Below are 21,183 nucleotides of genomic sequence, written 5' to 3'. Positions count from 1 at the left end.
ACCTGAGGTTCCTGCCCAGAGAAGCTCCTAGGCCAGGGGAAGACTGATGATGACGAGGACCTTCCTCCAGAGCCAACAGAGAGAGAAAGCATTCCCCTGGAGCTGATGCCCTGAATTTGGACTTGTAGCCTACTAGACTGTGAGAAAATAAATTTCTCTTCGTAAAAGCCACCCACTTGTGGTACTTCTGTTGGAGCAGCACTAGGTGACTAAGACAGAAGGGTTGACAGAGCACGCTTGGTTTAAGCTTCCAGGAAATCCAGTGTTACAGGGATGGTCCCAAGCCCCACAAGTGAGGTGGTGGTGGTGGGGGAATCACACCTTTGGGACAGGCATTGCTTTTACGCAACCCAGACAGATCCTAGACGCTAGAGAATGCTACGCTGGTCCTGTCACAAATTCAAAACACAAATCATACCAGGCGGCCAAAGGTTAAGTGATTCAACACTTGTGGAAGGTAAAAGGGCAAAGACAGGGCAGTTCTGCAAATGAAATTACAACCTCTGACTTCTCATCCTCCTGGGATATGAAGGATTCTGCAGGTCTGTAGATTTTCACACTGTGGGACTTGACTGCATTTCACAGGCTGGCCTTGGTTAAATTTCATGAGATATATTTCTATACTTTTCACCCTACTACTTTCAATGGATTCTTGTAAAGCAACAAATACTTATACATTATACTGTCCGCTCTATATTTTTTACTCTAGCAATTCCCAATATTATAATTTTTGTTTTTATGTAAATAGCAACAATATAAAAATACCAATGAAACAATGTTGCATAAGGTAAAATTCAGCCAACTAACATCGATTCTGTCCTAAGCATCTCTGCCAAGAACAGAGACACTGGTCGCAGAATGCGCATATCTCTATCGACTACTGCTACCAAATTTACTAAATAAGGAGTAAAGAAGGTTGCAGGGGAATAAAACAAAGATACAAGTCATGCTTTCCTCACTTAAAAAAAAATAAAAAGCGTAGCAGAAGGAAAGATCAGTGGAAACATGGGTACGCCCTCCACTAGCACGTGAGAGGAAACACAGTAGTGAGCTCATCAAGGGTAAATCAGTGGCTATCGAATTGATTCTGACTCATGGCGACCCTACGTGTGTCAGAGTAGAGCTGTGCTCCATAGCGTTTTCCATGGCTGATTTTTTGGAAGTAGATCACCTGGCCTTTCTTCCAAGGTGCCACTGAGTGGACTCGAACCCCAACCTTCGGTTAGCAGCAGAGCATGTTAACAATTTGCACCACCTGGACTCCTCTTCAAGGGTAAATGGGAAGATATTTACCTGACTCTGCTCTCACAAACTCGCAGATCTTGCTCTTTATAAATATCACCTTACAGCTGGAGGGAAGGAGTTTGATAAATTTGAAAACATTATTAAAAATGTACACATTTCTAGCGAAACAAAACATCTGGAAACAGGAGGGGGAGTGAGTAGAATCACGTATGTGGCCCTTTCTGCCTTAGAACATCTGTGGTTTGTTTTTACATAAGGAAGTAATACATGGATGAGCCAAACGACTGTCAAACAAAATAAATGAAATGTTACTGTTACCTTATCCAGGGAAAAGCGAATATATATTAATTGATGTACTGTGAAACGCAGAACTAAACCAAAATAAATGGATAATATGCCAATGGATGGAAGGCCAACTAGTGTTATTTTTTTTTTAACTTTCTCGCTCTTTCAGCCATGTCTGAAACATCAGTACATAAGTTCTTCAGTTATCCTGGGTTTAAATTCTATGCCCCCCAAAGGACATCCTGTTGGAGTAGTGTGCGAGTGATGAACTCGGTCCTAATTAGCCAGGGAAAATGGCCATTTCTAGACGTTTCTCTGACTTCCAAGGTAACTTCCAGGGAGAGGAAAAAAATTAAGAGGGCTAAAGAAAAGCACCCCACCATTGCCATGTCTGCTTCTTAGTTCCACAAGTGAAACAGTGTGGTTGGCCAGTGGTCCCTAGGTATCCCTGGAAATTCTGTGTGTTGGCACCGGCGCTGAGGTGGGGTGGGGGCACAGTGGGGACCAGCTCCTCCCTAGGGAAGTCTCACTCTTTTTCTCCTCCCTCCTTCCTGTGAGAATTCAACACTGGTCTTTTTTGGTACTTCAGACTTTGAAGAAAGCTTAGTTTGATGCTTTCAGAAGGAAGAGGAAATGAAAGGTGACTTGGGACACTGGATTTTGGGGTGGGCAGTTAGACTGGTAAATATGTTCAGAGTCACTAAGAGAACGTACAGGCATTTCACACGCATCTCCTCCAAAAGCAGTAAGAGCACTTTTGAAGAAACTTGGCCAGGCAGAGGAGCAGGCTGACGGGCTGTGCCTTGGCGTTCCAGTAAAGATGGAATCTGACTAAAGGATCTCTGGTTCAAGGACTACTCTTCTGATGGGTTGGGGTTTCCACCTTAGTGAGGAACAACAGAGTCTCTCTGCCACCTATGAGCAGACTCGGACCGTTCTAATCCTCCTCTGGCCCTGTTGAGAGACCGCCTGTGGGGCTGCGGTGCCTCCGAGGCTCTGCACGCAGAGTGTAGAGCCCTGTGGTGAGAGGTGCCCAGCCTACTGCCCTCCATGTGTCTTCTATCTGCCCCAAGACTATCACCAGTGTCACCAACAGATTCAGTGACACAACAGGTGCTCGGCTTCCTGTCTGAATACGAGTCATTACTAAACACCGGAATCTTAGCTCTCTGTGGTGTTCCCTGCCATCAGGAGATATATGTGACTTCTCCTTTCTACTTCTGCATCTCTATTTTTTTTCCCTTATAATTTCACATGTTTACCATGATGTTCTCTTCTGCTACCCTCCTGACAAAAACCATTTGACAGATATTCAGTATACCATGGACTGCCAGAAGAACGAGCAAATCTGTCTTGGAAGAAGTACAGCCAGAATGCTCCTCAGAAGCAATGATGGCAAGACTTCGTCTCACGTACTTTGGACATGTTATCAGGAGAGACCAGTCCCTGGAGAAGGACATCATGCTTGATAAAGGAGAGGGTCAGTGAAAAAGCTGAAGACCCTCAACCAGATGGATTGACACAGTGCCTGCAACCATGGGCTCAAGCATAACAATGATTGTGAGGATGGTGCAGGACCGGGCTGTGTTTTGTTCTGTTGTACATGGGGTTGCTATGAGTCGGAACCGACTTGATGGCACCTACAACAACAACAACAATACCAATTCTAGAGAGAGGCATCTTCTCTTATTGTTGACACGTGTGGATGAGATGCTACCATAAAGCAGCCCCAGTGGCACTCAATGAAAGCAGGTGACTTCCCAAGTTGGCACTCAGCATGTGCTCATGGGCTCCCATCACAGAGCTTTAGTTCTTAGTGAAGTTCACTGAGTTTCTGTTTAAGGTGATGGAGAATATGGCAACGGAGACTGGTGATGGCTGCACAACATGATTAATGTAGTTAGCATCACTAAATTGTACAAGTGAAAAATCTTGAACTGGCAAATGTTGTATTCTATATATCTTTATGACAATAAAAAAAAAGAGATAAAAATTCTGGGTATTATGCCAGCATCCCAGTAACAGTATTTTGCAAAACAATAAAAAATCAAGTTTGTACAGTTTACGAAAAAAAGATATAGCCCTCTGTTCTCAGTTCTCGTATTTCCTTCTCACCCAGGCGTCATCATGAAAATTCAAGGCCAGACCTTACCCCCTCCCTGTCCCTCAAGAGATTGGGAGATTTCATGGTTTCCCACACAGTTGTCCCCAAAACACACACGTGAATGGTGAGAAGCCTGCTCCCCAGCACTGACAGGCCTGCTGGCACTGGAGTACCCACCGCGCAGGGTCCTCCGTGAGGACACGCAGCAGGTGCTCTGGGAAGGACACAGGCCAGACCTTATTTTTTGAAAACAACTATTTCCTTCCAGATGTTGTCAAAGAAAGGTCAAAATGACGACAACCCAGGAACAGAGAAATAGACACTCAAACCTCAAACGGTGCTGGGCAGAGCATACTCTGTTGGGTCCTCTGAACCTGAGGGGCTGGGGGAAGAGGAGGGAGGGAGGGAGGGGTGTCAGGAGTTGCAGGCTGATCCTGACCCCCTTACATCAAGGTCGCTTTGCCTTTGCTTAGCCACACAATTAAAAAACAAAAGAGTACTAAGGCTACACTACAGATGTGAAAAGTAGTCAGTTTAAAAGCAAATACCCCCAGACGGGCAGTGCCTCACGGTTACAGCTAGCATCTGAAAGTGCTTTACCTCACACCAACTTAGGGGACCAAGCAAACCTTGGAACAGAATACACTCACTTGAAGGCATCCACTGATTCTGTTTCCTATTTATTGTTTCCTTCCTCCCAATGAAAGAAGGGATTCTCAGTTACGGGCAGTTTTTCTTCCTGTCAAAACAAGGCGAGGGCTCAGCCAAGCGGAGGGAGAATCCTCTAAGGCAGAGAAGTCCGAACATCACACACCAGGCATAACTGAACTGTTGCCTTGTAATTGGGAGTTTGGTCATTTTTATTGAAAACAGCTGTAGGGCTCAATGTTGCCAAGCACCTTTTCTTCTTGTAGGATGTTTGGCCAAAGCAATTTGTTATAATACAAATCAGAAATATTCTTTTAGATTCCAGCTTCAAAACAGGGTTACTATGCATACAGGGTTAAAACAAAACCAGTATTATACTAGTAAAGAGAAACTCTACCAGATTCCATCTGGGTTTAGGATATACAATCTTGATATTTTTCACCTCAATCTATACATCTACACGATGTTACCAATGTAGAGTTATAGTCTGTAAAGGAAAAAAAAAAATCACAGGACCTCATGTGGCCTTGAGAGGCCCTTACATACATAGCAGGAAAGCGTTCATTCACTATTCCACAGATAAGTAATCCAGAGACAGAACATTTTGAAGGACACAGCACTAAGACACTAGTACGAAAGAATGTTATTTTTGTAGATTAGAATGTCTTTCTGATTCTCTTCTCTGCTATGCTGACAGAAGTAATCTTAGCACAACTGAAAGGAGTCCTGGTGGCACAGTGGTTAAGCGCTCAGCTTTGAACCCACCAGCTGCTCTGTGACAGGAAGATGTAGCAGTCTACTCCTGTTAAGATTACAGCCTTGGAAACTCTTGGGGCAGTTCTACCCTGTCCTACAGGGTCATTGAGTCAGAATCGATTCGATGGCAACGGGTTTTCAGCACTACTGAGGGAAAGCACCCACTTGATTTATATCACGAATGCCTCATTTGTGGCTTGGTGGCAACAAACCCAGAACACAGGTGCTCGCTAGCAGAACTGGGGCCTTCTCTGAAGGGTCTCACATCCTCAGCCCACACCCCTGGCCCCACCAGTGACACACCTGGTCACTAAGTAGTGGACAGTCACCATTTTTGCTTTTACAATAAAGTGCATTTCCATCCCTGCCTTCCACTTCTCTACGAGCCCTCACGTCTAGCAGCTCGCTTACTGGCTTCACGCCCTTCCCATCCTCTGGACTCAGACGAAACACACGCACGGCGGAACCGTGCCCAGTCTGCATGATTCCAAATCGAACCTGCTGACTAAACCAAGTAGCTCACTAAATGCTGTGCGGGACGTATCCTTCAGCGCAGCCTCTAGGTAATGTCATACTGAGGGAGAGCCAGCTGGGTCTCCAGGAACCTGACTAAAGACTTGCTATGAAAAGTACAGTCTAAACCTTCCCACTGGTGTGTGTCGGGTGGGGGGGAGGGACACAACATAACAAACGGAGCAAAAGTCTCACCTCAAATGTATAAAAAACACACCCTCTGGTGAGAACAGCACTTTGAGTTCTAAGCAGGGAGCGGACTTACCCAGTTTCTTTCTCTCTCATCCCAAACCGACCCTCCCCTCGAGGACTAGAGCAAACCCCATTTCTCCACAACCACCCCGAGATGCTCCCCCTCTGCCTGCCTGTTTCACTGGCTCTACCCCTCACTGGCATAACTAATTGTGACCCCGCCAGACTCAGCTCTTCTAGGTTTCATGTTGAATTTGATTTTATCTCCCTTCCCAGTTGGATTTCAGCTCTTTGAGACCATGCCCGTTTTAACCCCAACACACAACTGCTAAATCTCTGAATGACTCACACCTGGGACAACAATGGCACTGTTCGTTTCAGGGGGCCTATTCTCTAGTGGGGCCTTCACTCGTCTTTTCTCCAAGTATTAGGAACATGACCTTGCAGTCTCCACTGCTGGTTACTCAGGTCTACAAATGTACACTTTTCTTAAACTAATAAGACACATTTTCCCTCAGAAATAACCGAAAACAGCTGACCTGTAAAAGTTTATAGCCTGTCTTCCCATAAGTAATCACTGAAGTTTTAAATAACGGAAATATCTTATTAGGAGATGATGACATGTAACATAATCAAAAGCATGTATGTTCCCACTGCACAAAAGGAGTACTTTATTTGTCCTACTTAATGTTGCGGGTTTTTATCAGGGAAATATGTTAAATTAGAAATTAACAGGAAGGGCAGTATTCACAAATAAAAACATCCTGAAGAATTTGATCCTGAGAAAATGTTCAACAAGACCCAGATGATGAAGGCTTGTCTAACATATATGTTCCCGTGGATGTGAACAATACTTTTCAAATGTGGCTACATATTCCCTTGTTAGTGATATTTGGAAAAAATGCTGTGTTCTCTAAACGTTTCATGTTCAAAGTTGAATTTGCACGCCTTGAACAAGTGGTTTCTAGTGGTTCAAAGAGCAAAAACAAAACAGAAAACTTGAGCCAAGTGTTCACACTACTCAGACCCTCATCTCTGTATGAAGCACGTCCCAGCTGTGTATGTCACCAAGCCTCCGTGCACAGGGCCGCGGAGGTAATGGGTCGGAAACCACCATGGGCCTTTGCTTGGCTTCCGTGTGAATTCCATCATTCAGTTACTGCTTGAAGGGGCATGGAGTCATCCTGTACACAACCCTCAGTGTGGGGAACCAGCCATGCTGGAGACTGCCGCCCATTACCACACCACTGGGGCAGGATCGGACACTGGTAGCTTCTGCTAATAAGGAGCAAGCCTTCAGCAGGAAGAGCAGATCCGGGCCAACTGACCCCCCAGCCTGTCCTCGCCATTGTCAGACAGTTCCCGAGTCTGCCACCACCGTGATGAAGCCACGGGGGACAACAGCACCGCAGAGGGACTTCTGCTTTTACCCACATGACTCTCTGGGGCAAGGAGTTCTGAAATATGCTAGAATCATGCATTTTAAAAGCACAAAGAAACAGAAGCTTCTTCAGTGCTGTTATTAGCAATATGGAAGTGGGCTCATTTTCTCAGCCCATGTATTTTACTATTTAAACTGTATCAAGAATGTCTTTGAAACAGATCTGAAAATATTATTAAGGACTACTGCAACCCAATTGTTGTAAGGGCTAAATCTGACAGACACTAAAACCATTCTTTTAAGTTCTGAAAGTTCTAAATCAATTTAGGAGTTTGAAAAGTGCTACCTACAACAGAAATACACGAACTTTTTGAAATCACAGAACATCTTTCTCAAGAATATGCAGAATTGCAATCAGGCACAAATCAAGGCAACAGTATCAGAGTAAACCCAGTTCATCTTCATATCTACCACTCCATTACTGATGATTCCCATTTTCCAGGTGAGGAGACTGACGCACAGAACGCATAAGGCAGGTGGTCCAGGAGAGGATAAGAAACTGCAGCTAGTGAGTGCTGGAGCTAGGCTCGAACCCTGTGATTTCAGCAGTTCTATCAGCTGCCAATGTATAATGTTAAATAACAAATAATGTCAATACTAAAAGCTAAGGTTAAAGATGGAGGTTGTAAGGATTTTAATAAAATTACTGTTGTTGCCTTGCTCTCTAGATCACGGTAAAACAAATACATACATAAGGCATTTTCTTCACAGAGATGGCAAGACCTGGACAATTTACTTGATGTTCCAGTCACAGATTGCATTTGGGAACAATGAACATTCTCAATGAGTGATGATGACAGTATAATTTGCAGCTGTGAAGTAAAGAACGCAGATTCTAGAATAATGTCAACCAAATATGAAGCTCATAAAGTTCGTAAGGCATCCCAAACCTAACTCACTTCATAATTACAAATTCCCACAGAATCACAGCAAGTTTAGAACTTTATGGAATATGATTTGAAACATTCTGGTTGAAGACTTATAATTAATACTGAAATACATCATTTATTCATTCAAAATAATATTGAATGCCAGGCATAACTTAGCAGCAGGTCATTTTCATGACTGCTTTTAACTACCTAGAATTACACCTAACAGTGGCAAGACATAGGAGCAGGGATAGTTCTTAACTGTGTCTGTAACTCAACTGCTTAGACTGTTTTCCTTGGTTAGAAGGACACATTTCATTATTTTAGTTTCGTTTCATTCATATCCATTTTTTAAAAAAATTGAATAATTATCAGCTTTATATTAAATCAGCAGATAATGCAAAATGGCTGTACAGATGACTCGGATTGCTTCCATCTGTCGTTACAAGTTCCATCATAAAAGTATCAATCTTTGGAGAGAAAAAAAATGTTATTCTACCTTCTGGTAAGGCTGATGGAAATAAGCCCTACCTTGATCATATTTTCTTTTTCTAAAGCTGTAATAACAGTACTCCAACCAAATGTGCACCTGCTCCAATGCCTACTCTCCCTCATTAAATTCCACTAACAGTTGTTTTGTACGTATTTCAGAAAAAAGGTAAACTTTATTTCTGGAGATCAAGGAAAGACAGGTAGTCTAGATGCAATAGAAAATAATTGTCTTCAAAATACTTGCTTGGATACACTTTCTAATATGTATCAAAGAATGCAACAGTTTAATCCAAAGAAGAGAAGTTAAAACACCAGAAGCAGCAGCTGAGTGAAGAATCGTAGGCAGACATGCCAAAGGACACACACTATACAAAGCCCACTGCTCAGTTCTGGGACCCAGTGGAGATCAAGAAATGCTCACCCATCGTTAGGAAAAGATGGATAATTTAAGATGGAAATGACATCCTCCCTTTCCCAGGCTTCTACGTTTCTGTTTATTACAAAATTCTAGGCAAAACGTCATACAATTAGACCTCAATAAGAAAAACAGTGAGACTGGATACTGGTTAGAATAGGAGAAAAGCATTTGTGTATCTGTCAGCAGCACTTCAAATGGAAATGGTCTGGAAGTTTTAATACTCAAACCCAAAACCAAACTCACTGCCACGGAGCTGATTCGAACTCACAGCGACCCTACAGGACAGAGTGGAACTGTCCCCTAGGGTTTCCAAGGCGGTAAATCTTTACGGACGCAGACTGCCACATCTTTTACCCATGGAGCAGCTGGTGGGTTTGAACTGCTGATCTTTTGGTTAGCAGCCTAGTGGTTTAACCACTGCACCACCAGCGCTCCTTTTTAATACTCAGGAGAGCACAAAAAGCAGTTCTAGTCCTTTGTAGAAAGTTAGGAAGAAATTATAAAAAGAAAATTCCTGCCTTCTGACTGAAGCTATAAGACCATGATCACAATTCTCTAACCCCAGGAACAGACAGCCTCAGTACAGGATCAAACGGGGACGTTTGAGGTGCCGGACATTTCTTTATTCTGTTTAGGCTCACACTGCTCTCTGCTCTGCGGGGAATGATTTCAAATTAGACAGCTCTGCAGCACTGGGCATGTCTCAGAGCTGTGTACTAGTAAAGTGGCAATGGCATTCGAGGGATCGAGCAAGCGTAGGGAAAATCCTGGCGTCAGGCAGGAGCTGCAGTCCGGCAGACCTTGGTGTGAATCGTAATAACAAATTACTAGTCATGTACCTTGGAACAAGTATTCTGAAGGCTTTGTTTCCTCATCTGTAAAATGGATTTAATGCCTTAAGGGGCTATTGAGTAGATTAGGAATAACACATACACGCACACAACCCTATCTGGTGGATGTCTGACATTCAGTGAACGGTAGGAGAGCTATTAGGATAAACTTTGTTCTAGAACTAAAAAAAAAAAAAAGCCCTATACTAAAATAAAAAGCAGTCCTGGTGGCGCAGTGGTTAAACACTCGGCTGCTAACCAAAAGATGGGTGATTCAAACCCACCAGCTGCCCTGTGGGAGAAAGACGTGGCAGTCTCTTTCGGTAAAAATAACAGCCTTGGAAACCCTATGGGGCAGTTCTACACTGTCCTATAGGTCGCTATGAGTTGCAATCAGCTCAACGGCAATGAGTTTTCTGGTATACTAAAATAACTCTGGAAGCTAGCATATTTGGGGAGTATTATCTGTACCAAAACAAGGAGTTATAAAATAGCTGTATGTTATCAGGGAAGAAAGAACGCAAAAGGCAGGCAAAGAAAGGTAACACGAGGAGGAGACAGGCCTGGACTTACGTCGCTCTTCTCTGTGCCTCTCGGTCTCCGCAAAGTACTGGCGCAGCTCCTCGGTGATCTCCATGTTGCTCAGGTCACACTCCACTTCCCCGTCTGACTCGCTCTCCACCTCCTCCTCTGATGACAAAGCTTGCTCCTCTCTGGTGGATGCCTGGAGCCAATGGCTGTCATGTGGATGCTGTCCAGACCCTCTAAAATGCGGATATGTGCAGTGGGAGTCCTGGGAGGCCGAGTGACGGTCATAGAAAGACTGAGGATATCCACCTTGGTTAGCATAATAGCTGTAGGGAAGAACTGCAGACGGGAAGGACCACAGGGAATTGAAATAGGATTCCATGGCCTTCCTGTAGGCATGGTGGTGGCTTTGCATCCAAGCCATTGCTTGATGATAATGCTGCCAGTATCTTGCATATACTGGATGAGAATACCAAGGATCAGTATCTTTCGAAGAGGATGCCTATGAAATGAAGGGTACAGGGTAGACATCAAACAGTTCATCTTCAAGAGAAACCATCAAATGTTTCATCAACTAACCAACAGGTATTTAGGGAGGGGCTACCACATGCCTCATGTACATTAGGACGCTGCTGGGCCAAAAAAGGTGTAAGAGAGGTTCATGCCCATAACAGATACCACATGTATGCATACTTGCTCAGTAAATACATGTACATGAGGTACACACAGGACAATCAGCTTTAGGTTACAGCATATTATCAAGTGGAGACAGAGGCTAATAATGATCGTTTTTAGATACAATTCAGGGAGAGATAAGGGCCCAAAGTTTGTCATATCGGCCATCTCTACCCACTGTAATTAAGCAACTAGTTCCCAGTTAGAAACAGCTGCCAGAGCCACATGGACTGATGACCAGGAAGGACTCTGGTTCCTCCTTCTCTACCCGCAAGTGCCCGGTGACCTGGTCTACTCCTCCATACCTGGGAAAAAAGATGTCTAGCAAAGCACCCAACAGAACTTTGACCTTCCGTTTTCTGATGTAATGCTTCAGTCTTCTCCATCATGGAATGAGAACACCGAGACTTTAAACACTAAAATTTACCCTTTTTTTTCTTATGAGTTAAAAAAAAAACTTACCTTTGCAGCCATCTCTGATGGTGACAGTCCCAATGAGCAACGAATCTAGGACAGAACAACCATAGTGGCAACATCTGATCAGTACAGGTATGTGGTATCCATGGCTGTTTCACGGTTTGCAAAGCTAGCTCCTCAGAGGTTGCCTCTTCCCAATACCATGCCTGATCTTCATGCCTACATGACCCTGGCACCTGGGCTATGATCTCGTAGTTTGAAAAGAGGGGATCCACTTTGGTATGATTAAATGGGTCACAGGACACCACATGGCTTGGCATTCAATTACTGGTTTCCCTACTGAAAGTAAAGCCTACGAAAATAACATGTAGATATTTAATAGTTAATATGTATATAAAGGAGCCCTAGTGGCACAGTGGTTAAGACCTATGGCTGTTAACCAAAAGGTCGGCAGTTCAAATCCACCAGCCGCTCCTTAGAAACCCTATGGGGCAGTTCTACTTTGTCCTGTAGGGTTGCTATGAGTTAGAATCGATTTGATGGCAATGGGTCTGGTTTTTTGGGAGGTATGTATACAGAAGAGGGAAGTGGTGGTTCATTGGTAGAATTACTAGCTTTCCACGTGGGAGATCCGAGTTTGATTCCCAGCCAATGCACCTCATGTGCAGCCACCACCCGTCTGTCAGTGGAGGTTTGCGTGTTGCTAGGATGCTGAATAGGTTTCAGCAGAGCTTCCAGACTTTGATGGACTAGAAAGAAAGGTATGGCGATCTACTTCTCAAAATCAGCCAATGAAAACCCTTTGGATCACAACAGGCTGATCCACAACTGATCATGGGAATGGCACAGGACGGGGCAGCATCTTGTTCCATCATGCATAGGGTCGCCACGAGTCAGGGGCCCACTCGACAGTAGCTAACAACATGTATATAAAAAATAACACACAGAATACGAACTAAAAATTTACAACTATTACCTCCTTCACTAATCCTTACCTTATGCCAATGCCTATTTAAATTAACCCTGAATTTTCCAACACTTGAGGAGAACACATCTTTCTGACTCACCAAAAACCTTTGTTGTGTCTCACCTTAGGTCTGGGACTTGGGAGAAGCCGCTCTAAATCAGAACTCCCTCCAGCCTTGTTGTGCCCTGGGCTGTGGTTCTCCCAAGTGGGTCTCTTTTTTGGTTTGAGTTTTGATTGCAATGAGCCTCTCCGGGCATGACACCACTGTCTCCTGCCTACCCATGCTGCCTCTTTGCGGGGGGAGAAACCGGTCCAGGGAGACTCTACACTGAGGAATCACACCAACTGCTTTCCAAACGGCACTTCTCTGCTGAGAGAAAGGCTCCTTTGCCATTACCGACCTGCTTGTTATTTACTGATTTACCTGTATGAAATACCAAAAGCTAAAGTTTAATCTGCGGCTGCACCTTTGACAATCTATTCAGATTTAATTGTTTTTTTCTGTTCAGCGGGTCAGAGCTACTAAAATCCCAGCTTATACCAGCATGTACCTTAAAAAGAAATAATATCCTAAAACGAATGAGAGTTTAAGAATCTGTGAGATGAAACCACTAAGTGATGGAGAGCAAACAGCTACTTAGGTTGGGAAACTTTGGAAATCAGATACTGAAGGAGTCTTAGTTTCCCAACTTCACTTAATTACAGGGTAGCAGTAAAAAATCTCCAAGCCTTGAAGAAAACAAGATACAAGGGAAAGATTAGTCCAAAGGACTAATGGACCACAACTACCACAGCCTCCACCAGACTGAGGCCAGTATAACTAGATGGTGCCTGGCTACCATCACTGACAGCTCTGACCAGGATCACAACAGAGGGTCCCAGACAGAGCTGGAGAAAAATGTAGAACAAAAATTCTAACTCACAAAAAAAGACCAGATTTACTGGCCTGACAGAGACTGGAGAAACTCCGAGAGTATGGTCCCCGGACACCCTCTTAGCTCAGTAATGAAGTCACTCCTGAGGTTCACCCTTCAGCCAAAGATTAGACAGGCCCATAAAACAAAACGAGACTAATGGGGCACAAGAAGAAAAAAAAAAGAAAGAAAGAAAAAACAATCTCCAAGCCTTAAAGAAATAAACTTGGCTTATTTTGTAATCTCTATCAGATGTTTTGCTATGGTTACTGTTAAAAATTGAGATGATAAATTGACCACTTCTATTTTTTACGGTATTGCCTAAAGAGAACCATTCACAGTCTGTTTCAATGTGATAAGCTTTCAACCAGGGTATTTCCAAGAGGGTTGATATGACTTTCTGTAAATTTATCTTAAACGTGGCCTACACTTCCTGTCTCCTGTTCTAAAGTGACACGGTGAATGTAAACTGGAAAGGAGCTAATGAACGTGGTGAAAACATTAAGTGTAAATGAAGTTCATGTTACTTTTAAACTATAACATAAAGGTTACCATGAGCGATTACCTGAAAATCGGGCTAACTGCTACATGCTTCCCAGGCTAGTGAAGAAGTATGTAACAGTCAGCACCGTGAAGGGGCTTACCACTCAGAGAAGTGAAATGAAGACAAACGAAATGGCGGTAGAAAGCAGTACATACTTGAGTGCTAAGCTGTATGGTGCAGTCTTTAAGAGGCTAATTCACTGTCGCCAGGTTTCATTTTCCTATCACTAACATCAGAGCTGCTTTCTGAGAGCCTGCAGCACATAATGACATTTAAGCAAACTCTTATGTGCATCTTAACCAAATTTGTTGTATAGATTAATGAGGAGCATAGGAATTAGATTAGAAAAGCCTATGAGATAACTGCATGTCTTCTGGAAATGATGAGCTTTGAATCCAGACTTCTACACCTCCTAAGACGTGCTTAGCACCAGACTGACGGAAGTATCAATTATCCCAAGTTGGGAAGTCTGATAACCTCAAATATGTCATAATCACTCTTGTGACTGAACACTACTGCAGATCTCTGAAAGCCCGGTTTCTCCTTATTAAACTGGGGAATTACAGCTTAGCTGTAAAGGTAGTAGCAACAGTATTCTGAAAATCCCCAAGATGGCTATGAGAGGCTCCACTGTGCAGAGCTAGAAGTTTAGGCCCGTGGGAGTGTGATGTCCACACTGCAAAATGTCAAAAGCTGTGATTTAAAGGCGGAGGCGGCGGGGGGGGCCTTGTGCTAACTTGAGAAGTGGCTTATGCCTTTGATCCCTACTTCCAGTTGCTGTGGAGTCAGTCCACTCATGGCGACCCCATGTGTGTCAGAGTAGAGATATGCTCCATAGGGTTTTCAATGGCTGATTTTTGGAAGCAGATCACCAGGCCTTTCTTCTGAGGCACCTCTGGGTGGACTTGAACTACCAACCTATTGGTTAGCAGCCAAATGGTTAACAGTTTGTACCACCCAGAGGCTCCGATGTCTCTGACACAACAAATAATTTAGCAAAAGGGCTGCCATGTTATACCACCTCAGAGGGCACGCAAGGTACACTCTGAGCACTTCCTTAGTGCAAGAAGCCAGGAAAACGAGCTGAGCTGATGGAGGAAAACCAAGTGTTCCAACCAGAAGCCATTCAGATTCAGCCCAGTATGCCTGCTGTCTCTAAAATACGTTAATTACTCCACTAAGGTGCTCCAGGCCATTAAGAGAAGATGGATTTCTGTTAATGAGGGACTGCAGTGAACTTTGTGAGCAGTTCTGTTCTGTTCTGGTGATTTGTTTTGGCCACTAGGGCACTTATCATCATATTAGCCACCACCCTCCAGCTAGCTGAGAGTCATGGGGCTGGCTGTCGAATATACTATCCCCCTCATCCTTGGCTTTCTTATTTTCCCTTCCCAAATCCCTTCACCTCTGTATCAGATCCTTTTAAAGTATTTCTGTAAGATCCCTACAATCCTAGAGATATTCAATAACAAACAGTTCCTGAGAACCAATGATAAAGTAATCAATTAATCTCTCAAAAATCAAATAAGGTAGAAAAGAAAAACATTTTTAAAGGAAGAGCAGCTTGCACAGAGCTTTATAATCATGATTAGCTTGGTATTTCCAGCATTACTTTTCTTATTTTGTGTCAGCAAACTTTTTCAGTAAAGAGCCAGATAGTAAATATTTTAGGCCTGTGGGCCACATCCTGTCTCTGTCACATAATCTGAAGATTCTTCTTTGCTTTTATTTTCCCTCACAACCCTTTAACAATGTGAAAAGCGTTCTTAGCTCACTGGCAGTATAAAAACAAGCTGTGGGCCATCCTTTGTCCTCGGCTGTTTCAGGTTAACGCACTTTTAAGTGGTAGAGACTCTGCCCTTGATATGCTGAGCATCTTAATTGTTCCTCATTTTTCACTTGGAAATGTGGGGAGGAACTTCGTGATTCCCACACAGCTCATCCATCATTAGGCTTGGAATAAGACCAGTGGAAGCAGGAAAACTGTGATTATGACCAACAGCAATCCTGGTTCCCAGTTCCTAATATTTTGGGACCAAAAAAACAGTCTCTATGACTAAAATATACCACGGACTGCCAGAAGAACGAACAAATCTGTCTTGGAAGAAGTACAACCAGAATGCTCCTTGGAAGCAAGGATGGCGAGACTACATCTCACATACTTTGAACATGTTGTCAGGAGGGGTCAATCCCTGGAGAAGGACATCATGCTTGGTAAAGTAGAGGGTCAGGGAAAAAGAGGAACACCCTCAACGAGATGGACTGACACAGTGGCTGCAACAATGGGCTCAAGCATAGCAACGATTGTGAGGATGGGGCAGGACCAGGCAGTGTTTCGTTCTGTCGTACACAGGGTCGCTATGAGCCGGAACCGACTCAACGGCACCTAACAACATGACTAAATAAGGACATTGGACCATTTCTTAAAGCGCTACATAGACATTTAAAGGCTCAATTAAACCAACAAACTGCTGCAAACCAGCACCCACTGACAAGCTCAGAACACTTGCAGTCTCATGACTTCCAACCCAGGCCTGCTAGCTGCTGCGTACTGGTCAGTTACACAATGCCAGGAAGCAGGAGACAGTTCTAAGCAACCACTCCCCGAAAGAAGGAGTAGATTCTTCCCTACTAACTTCATCAGTTAAATCACAAGGGAAAGTGAGAACCATCTCTCAAAATGGGTCTGTCAACTGTTTCAAGCTGTTTACTTTTTCCACACAGAAAGCTTAAGGACCTAATAAGAAAAGAATGCCTGGGTTTCTGAAAAGTCAACGTTGAGAATAATTCTACACATTATAGCCACACTTTCGGACACCATCACCACCGCAAAGAACAATGCTTACGGCAGCAGCAGATTTAGATGCCCTTTTAATGTTATTCAATTTTACCTTCCATCCCCTACCCCCCTGGAATGTCTTCTCTTAAATGGCATAGCCTTTGGGGACCAAACAGCATCTTTTTTGCTTAATGAGATGGTGGAGCTGAGAGAAAAGGGATTGGCGATGTCAGGAAGGCTGGGATCCACAGCAATACAAACTGGGTAGCCGTCCCCAGTGAGTACAATGGCATTACAGTCATTGCCCAGCTGAGCCCGAGCTAGGACAGAGAGCGAATTCATTGTCTGTCCATCCTCAACCACCAACAGAAGGAAGGAAGAAAAACAGGGTTGAGGTCATTCATTAAACACTGCCGGGGCCTACAGGCAAAAGACAAAGCCTCCAAGTCTTGAAAAATATATTTTCCTATACAGCCTTTCTCAAAACATGCATTCATTCTCCAGGGAATCTGTGCTCACCCTGGAAGACAGGGTTTTAAATTCATAAATACACATGAAGACAAAGAGACAAGAGCTTCGCAGTTTCCAACGGATAAAATGCGACTATTTCCATTCAAGCTATTAAAAAATTCCACAAAGAAGTAATGTGGCTTTGTTGAAAGGTAGTGACATCATCCATATTGTTTTTACTGCACAGTTATACTCGTATATGATCTAGGATGTGCCGTACCAACCAGATAAATAAAAACACAAATTACCCCCAAAATGATAATGTATACTCTACAACTGGATTTCCTCCTCTATCCTCGTTTTCCAAAATTCTGAAATGTCTGAATTTTCCATAATTCTGAAAATTAAATACCTGAAAACTCACTCACTTGATTTTTGCCTAGAAGCACATTACAAGTCAATCACTAAATAAGTTACAATGGCTAAAGCCCCCAAAGCAGAACCTTTCCTATGAAGCTCCTGCCTGGGTGATTCTCTGAGCCCACCAGATAATCTGGGGTATCTAATTAGGCCCTCACTTTAAACTGTTTCAAGGCAGAAGGAGGGAATCGGCTGAGGACTGTGGCAAAATAAAGGACGGCTCGGTGAGAAATCTGCATTACATAAACTTAGTCAAATGCAGCTCTAAGGACTCTCTGTATGGGCTATAATAACCCTATCAGAGATGTCTTCCAATAATACACCCCGGTAACTAAGATACATAATAAACTGTGAGAGGGGGGTGATGAGACCATTGCCTTGCCCCGGCCAGCCTCCAGATGAGGCTAGCATCATCTGGCTTGATGCCTTCCTGGGTTCCCTGCTGTGGCTTTGTAAGGCCTCTGCTTAGTGATTTGGACCTCAAAGACGGCTCAAGTTCCAATGGCCTTCCTCTACCCTCAGGAGTCCAAGCTCCACCTTTGGGCCAGACACAGGCCTTCTACAAGCGCAGTTGCCACTGTGTCTCCAAAGCCTGCACTTACTCATCTATACCCCAACAAAACCAAACCCATTGCTGTCGATTTCAACTCACAGCGACCCTATAGGACAGAGTAGAACTACCCCATGGAGTTTCCAAGGCTGTAATCTTTATGGAAGTAGACTGCCACATCTTTCTCCCGTGGAGTGGCTGAGGAGCAGCTGGTGGGCTTGAACCGCTGACCTTGTGGTTAGCAGCTGAGCGCTTAACCACTGTGCCACCATCTATAACAGCCATCACAAAAACCGATGGGCAGGGGAGCCCAAAACCTTGAATCTTATTTCCTTTTCATTCCCTTGACCCCAAATCCCAATTTACCCTCTCCTGGATGTTGCAACAGGGAACCCTGGTGTTGCAGTGTTTAAGAGTTTGGCTGCTAATCAAAAGGTCAGCAGTTCGAATCCACCAGGCTCTCCTTGGAAACCCTATGGGGCAGTTCTACCCTGTCCTATAGGGTCGCTGTGAGTTGGAAGCCACTCGATAGCAACGGGTTTGGTTTTTTGGTTTAGATGCTGCAATAAGAAGTAATGCTACAGAGTGTCCAGCAAAAGGAAGGAGAAAGACTGAAAAGGATGTGGCGAACAAGCTTCCCCCCACCACACACAAATGACATTCCACTCACAGAAGGGCACTGTTTAATTTGTCAGCAAGGGTGATGGAGTTGTGAAGGGATTTATTTGCAAGTTCACCGAATCCCCATGTGACTAGGGTCAGAATCAGAAGTGAAATATGAGGCCACACAAAAACAAAGTTACCCTGACTCATGAACTCAACAGGCAATGGGACAACTGAGAAGGACATAATGATACACAGTTCAGAAGAGGAAACAGAGTTCACTTCAGTGCAAGCGTGTCCTTCATACAGCAAAACCTAGTGTGACCATCAAGGAATACAGGCTGAAGAGGCAGACATTGCATATTAAGGGCAAATCAGCACAAACCATGACTCGTTTAAAGTGGTTAAGACCATCAGTAGATTTCAGGAATATTATTTCAAGTTTTCCCTCTTCTATAAACACATGCATGACCATTCCATGTTAATCTCTCTCTGCTGAATTAATGCAGCACTCACTAGCTCTTACTCATCTGTGTACTTAATTACTTGTAGGCATGGAGTCTGCAATCTGTTTCTTTTAAATTTTGTATTTTCCTTCCAGCACAGAAATAATAACTAATATTTCTTGTCCTTGGATGTTCATGATTATCTGTTGTTTCCTGATAACACTCTCTTTTTCCTACGTCTGTCAGAAAGAGGGGGGAGATTGAATAGCTAGTAACTCAAATGACTCTAAAAGGCCTCAAATCCTTTCAGGAAGCAGGCATTTAAATTCGTTACTATGTTTTCAATCCAAGATACTTTCAGTTCATCCGGCCTTTGATCAACTACAGTTATGCTCTTTTTTTTCACTTGTCCAACTATTCTTTGGCCAGATTTTCTATGGTAGAGAAGTCGTTTTAAGAGTTCTGTACCTAGGGTGTGAACTCTCCAACCTTCACTCTAGCCCTACTTATTCAGCCTTTTCCCGTCCTTCTCACAAACCTAAATGCTGAATCGGGAAAGACAAACTAATCCTTTAACATGTGTAAAACAGTTTTAGGATGAAAATTTCTCTGGAGCTTTGGTTTGTATACTTTCCCAGCACAGCAATGAACACACAGAGGGGATTTGTACACTGCTGTGAACTTGCCTTCAGTTATCTCTGTCCAAAGCTACTAACCAACAGTCTTTTAAAATACATAGTTTCTGTTCACACTGCCATCCCAAAGGGGCTGTTAGTCTGATAAACCGTAGAGTAGAAATCGTATTTGTAAAGCGTAAATCGACAATTCATGGGAACCCTGAAAGTAAACAACCCCCAAAGTGTTATTTGTGTTATTAATCTTTAGATTAAGTAATGTTTTGACTTAAGGTGAGAAACAGCTGAATACAGAGCCTCGTCTGTGAAACAAGTTTCAAAATCATCCCTGAAAGAAAGAAAATGGCTCAGAATCATCTAATCTTTGCCACGAGAATCTCAGGATTTCAGAGCTTGAAAGGCACATCGTTGGCCACCGGTCCAACTCCACCTCATCACAGAGGAAGAAAGGTGGGCAAAGACATGCTCCACCTCAACAGGTTTAAGACGCACAAACGACCCCAGGTGCCCAATGTTCTCAAGAGAACTACCACCAAAAACTCTGACCTCCCACAGAGGTCACAGTGCAAGGGCAAAGAAAGAAAACCCCAAAGTGAGTAGACGGGCCAACACCCCGGACATCCTCCAAGGCTGAGGCTGCCCTGAGTGATCTTCTATTCAGGTACTGGGCAAGACGGACAAAGTCCAATTTCACCTCGAGACTTGGCTTAACTAACTAACTTAACTCACTGTGGTTTTCGGCACATCAGAACCACCCGGGGAGCTATGAAAAAGCACCGCTACCTGGACCCCAATTCGAGAGATTCTGATTTCATTGGCCTGGGGTGGGAAACTGGGCATCAGAGTTCTGAAAAGAGTCTCCCAGGTGATTTGGATGCACGGCCTGTTGAGAGACTCTGGAACTAGTCCCCTCTCACAAGCAACCACTAATGCTTCAGGTTATCTCCTGGGCCTCGGGCCCATCTTCGGCCGTGGGAAGAAAAGTATGACAACGTGGCCGCCAGGGACCTCAGCTCTCCCCGCCTCAGAAAAAGCCAGGAGCCTCTAGGTTCCTCCCTCACTCCCGAAAGGAACCCCAGCTGTCCCCGGAGTCACCTCGTGGGCACGCAGCTTGTAGATTCCGGGCGGTGGGCGAGGAAGGGCTTATTTTTCGGTGGGGAAACGGAGGAGGCGGGCGGGAGCCGGCGCGGTTGCCGGGGCGACCAGAAGTGCGCCTCCGGTGCGGGTCACATGGCCGCGGCGCGACCGGAAGTCCAGCCTCACTCCGCGGACGTCACGGGGCGGGGCGGGCAGTGGGAGCTGCGCCGTGGGTCAGTGCTCCGGATTGGGCCGGCCGGCTGCGTCAGCGCTGGCGTGTGGGGCGGGGCGGGAAAGCCAGGGTCGCTGGCACAGGGGCCCGTTCCCGCAACAGTTCTTCCGCCTTTGGCTTTCCGCCCTTCCCTCACCTCTCGTATTCGTTCCT

The 21,183-nt window shown here is 44.3% G+C and overlaps 1 protein-coding gene across 3 annotated transcripts in view; it reads right to left on the bottom strand.

Annotated features, from left to right (window-relative positions):
* GEMIN8 (gem nuclear organelle associated protein 8) overlaps nt 1-20,942 on the bottom strand; it is a 34,248-nt gene extending 13,306 nt beyond the window's left edge. For all 3 annotated transcript variants that reach the window (XR_002825618.1, XR_002825617.1, XM_023740695.1), the window contains exons 1-3: nt 20,817-20,942; nt 11,459-11,503; nt 10,367-10,823 (exon numbers count right to left, since the gene is read on the bottom strand). Coding sequence is in view for 1 of the 3 variants with exons in the window: in XM_023740695.1 (XP_023596463.1) it covers nt 10,367-10,823; nt 11,459-11,470 (469 nt within the window). In the remaining 2 variants the exon portion in view is untranslated. The remainder of the gene's footprint in view (nt 1-10,366; nt 10,824-11,458; nt 11,504-20,816) is intronic.
* Nucleotides 20,943-21,183: the final 241 nt, after the last annotated feature.

Source organism: Trichechus manatus, unplaced genomic scaffold (genome assembly GCF_000243295.1).
Source record: "Trichechus manatus latirostris isolate Lorelei unplaced genomic scaffold, TriManLat1.0 scaffold00162, whole genome shotgun sequence".
In the NCBI taxonomy this organism is placed as follows: Eukaryota; Metazoa; Chordata; class Mammalia; order Sirenia; family Trichechidae; genus Trichechus; species Trichechus manatus.
The sequence above is the reverse complement of the archived record's forward strand: the minus strand, read 5'-3'. Positions and strand labels throughout refer to the sequence as shown.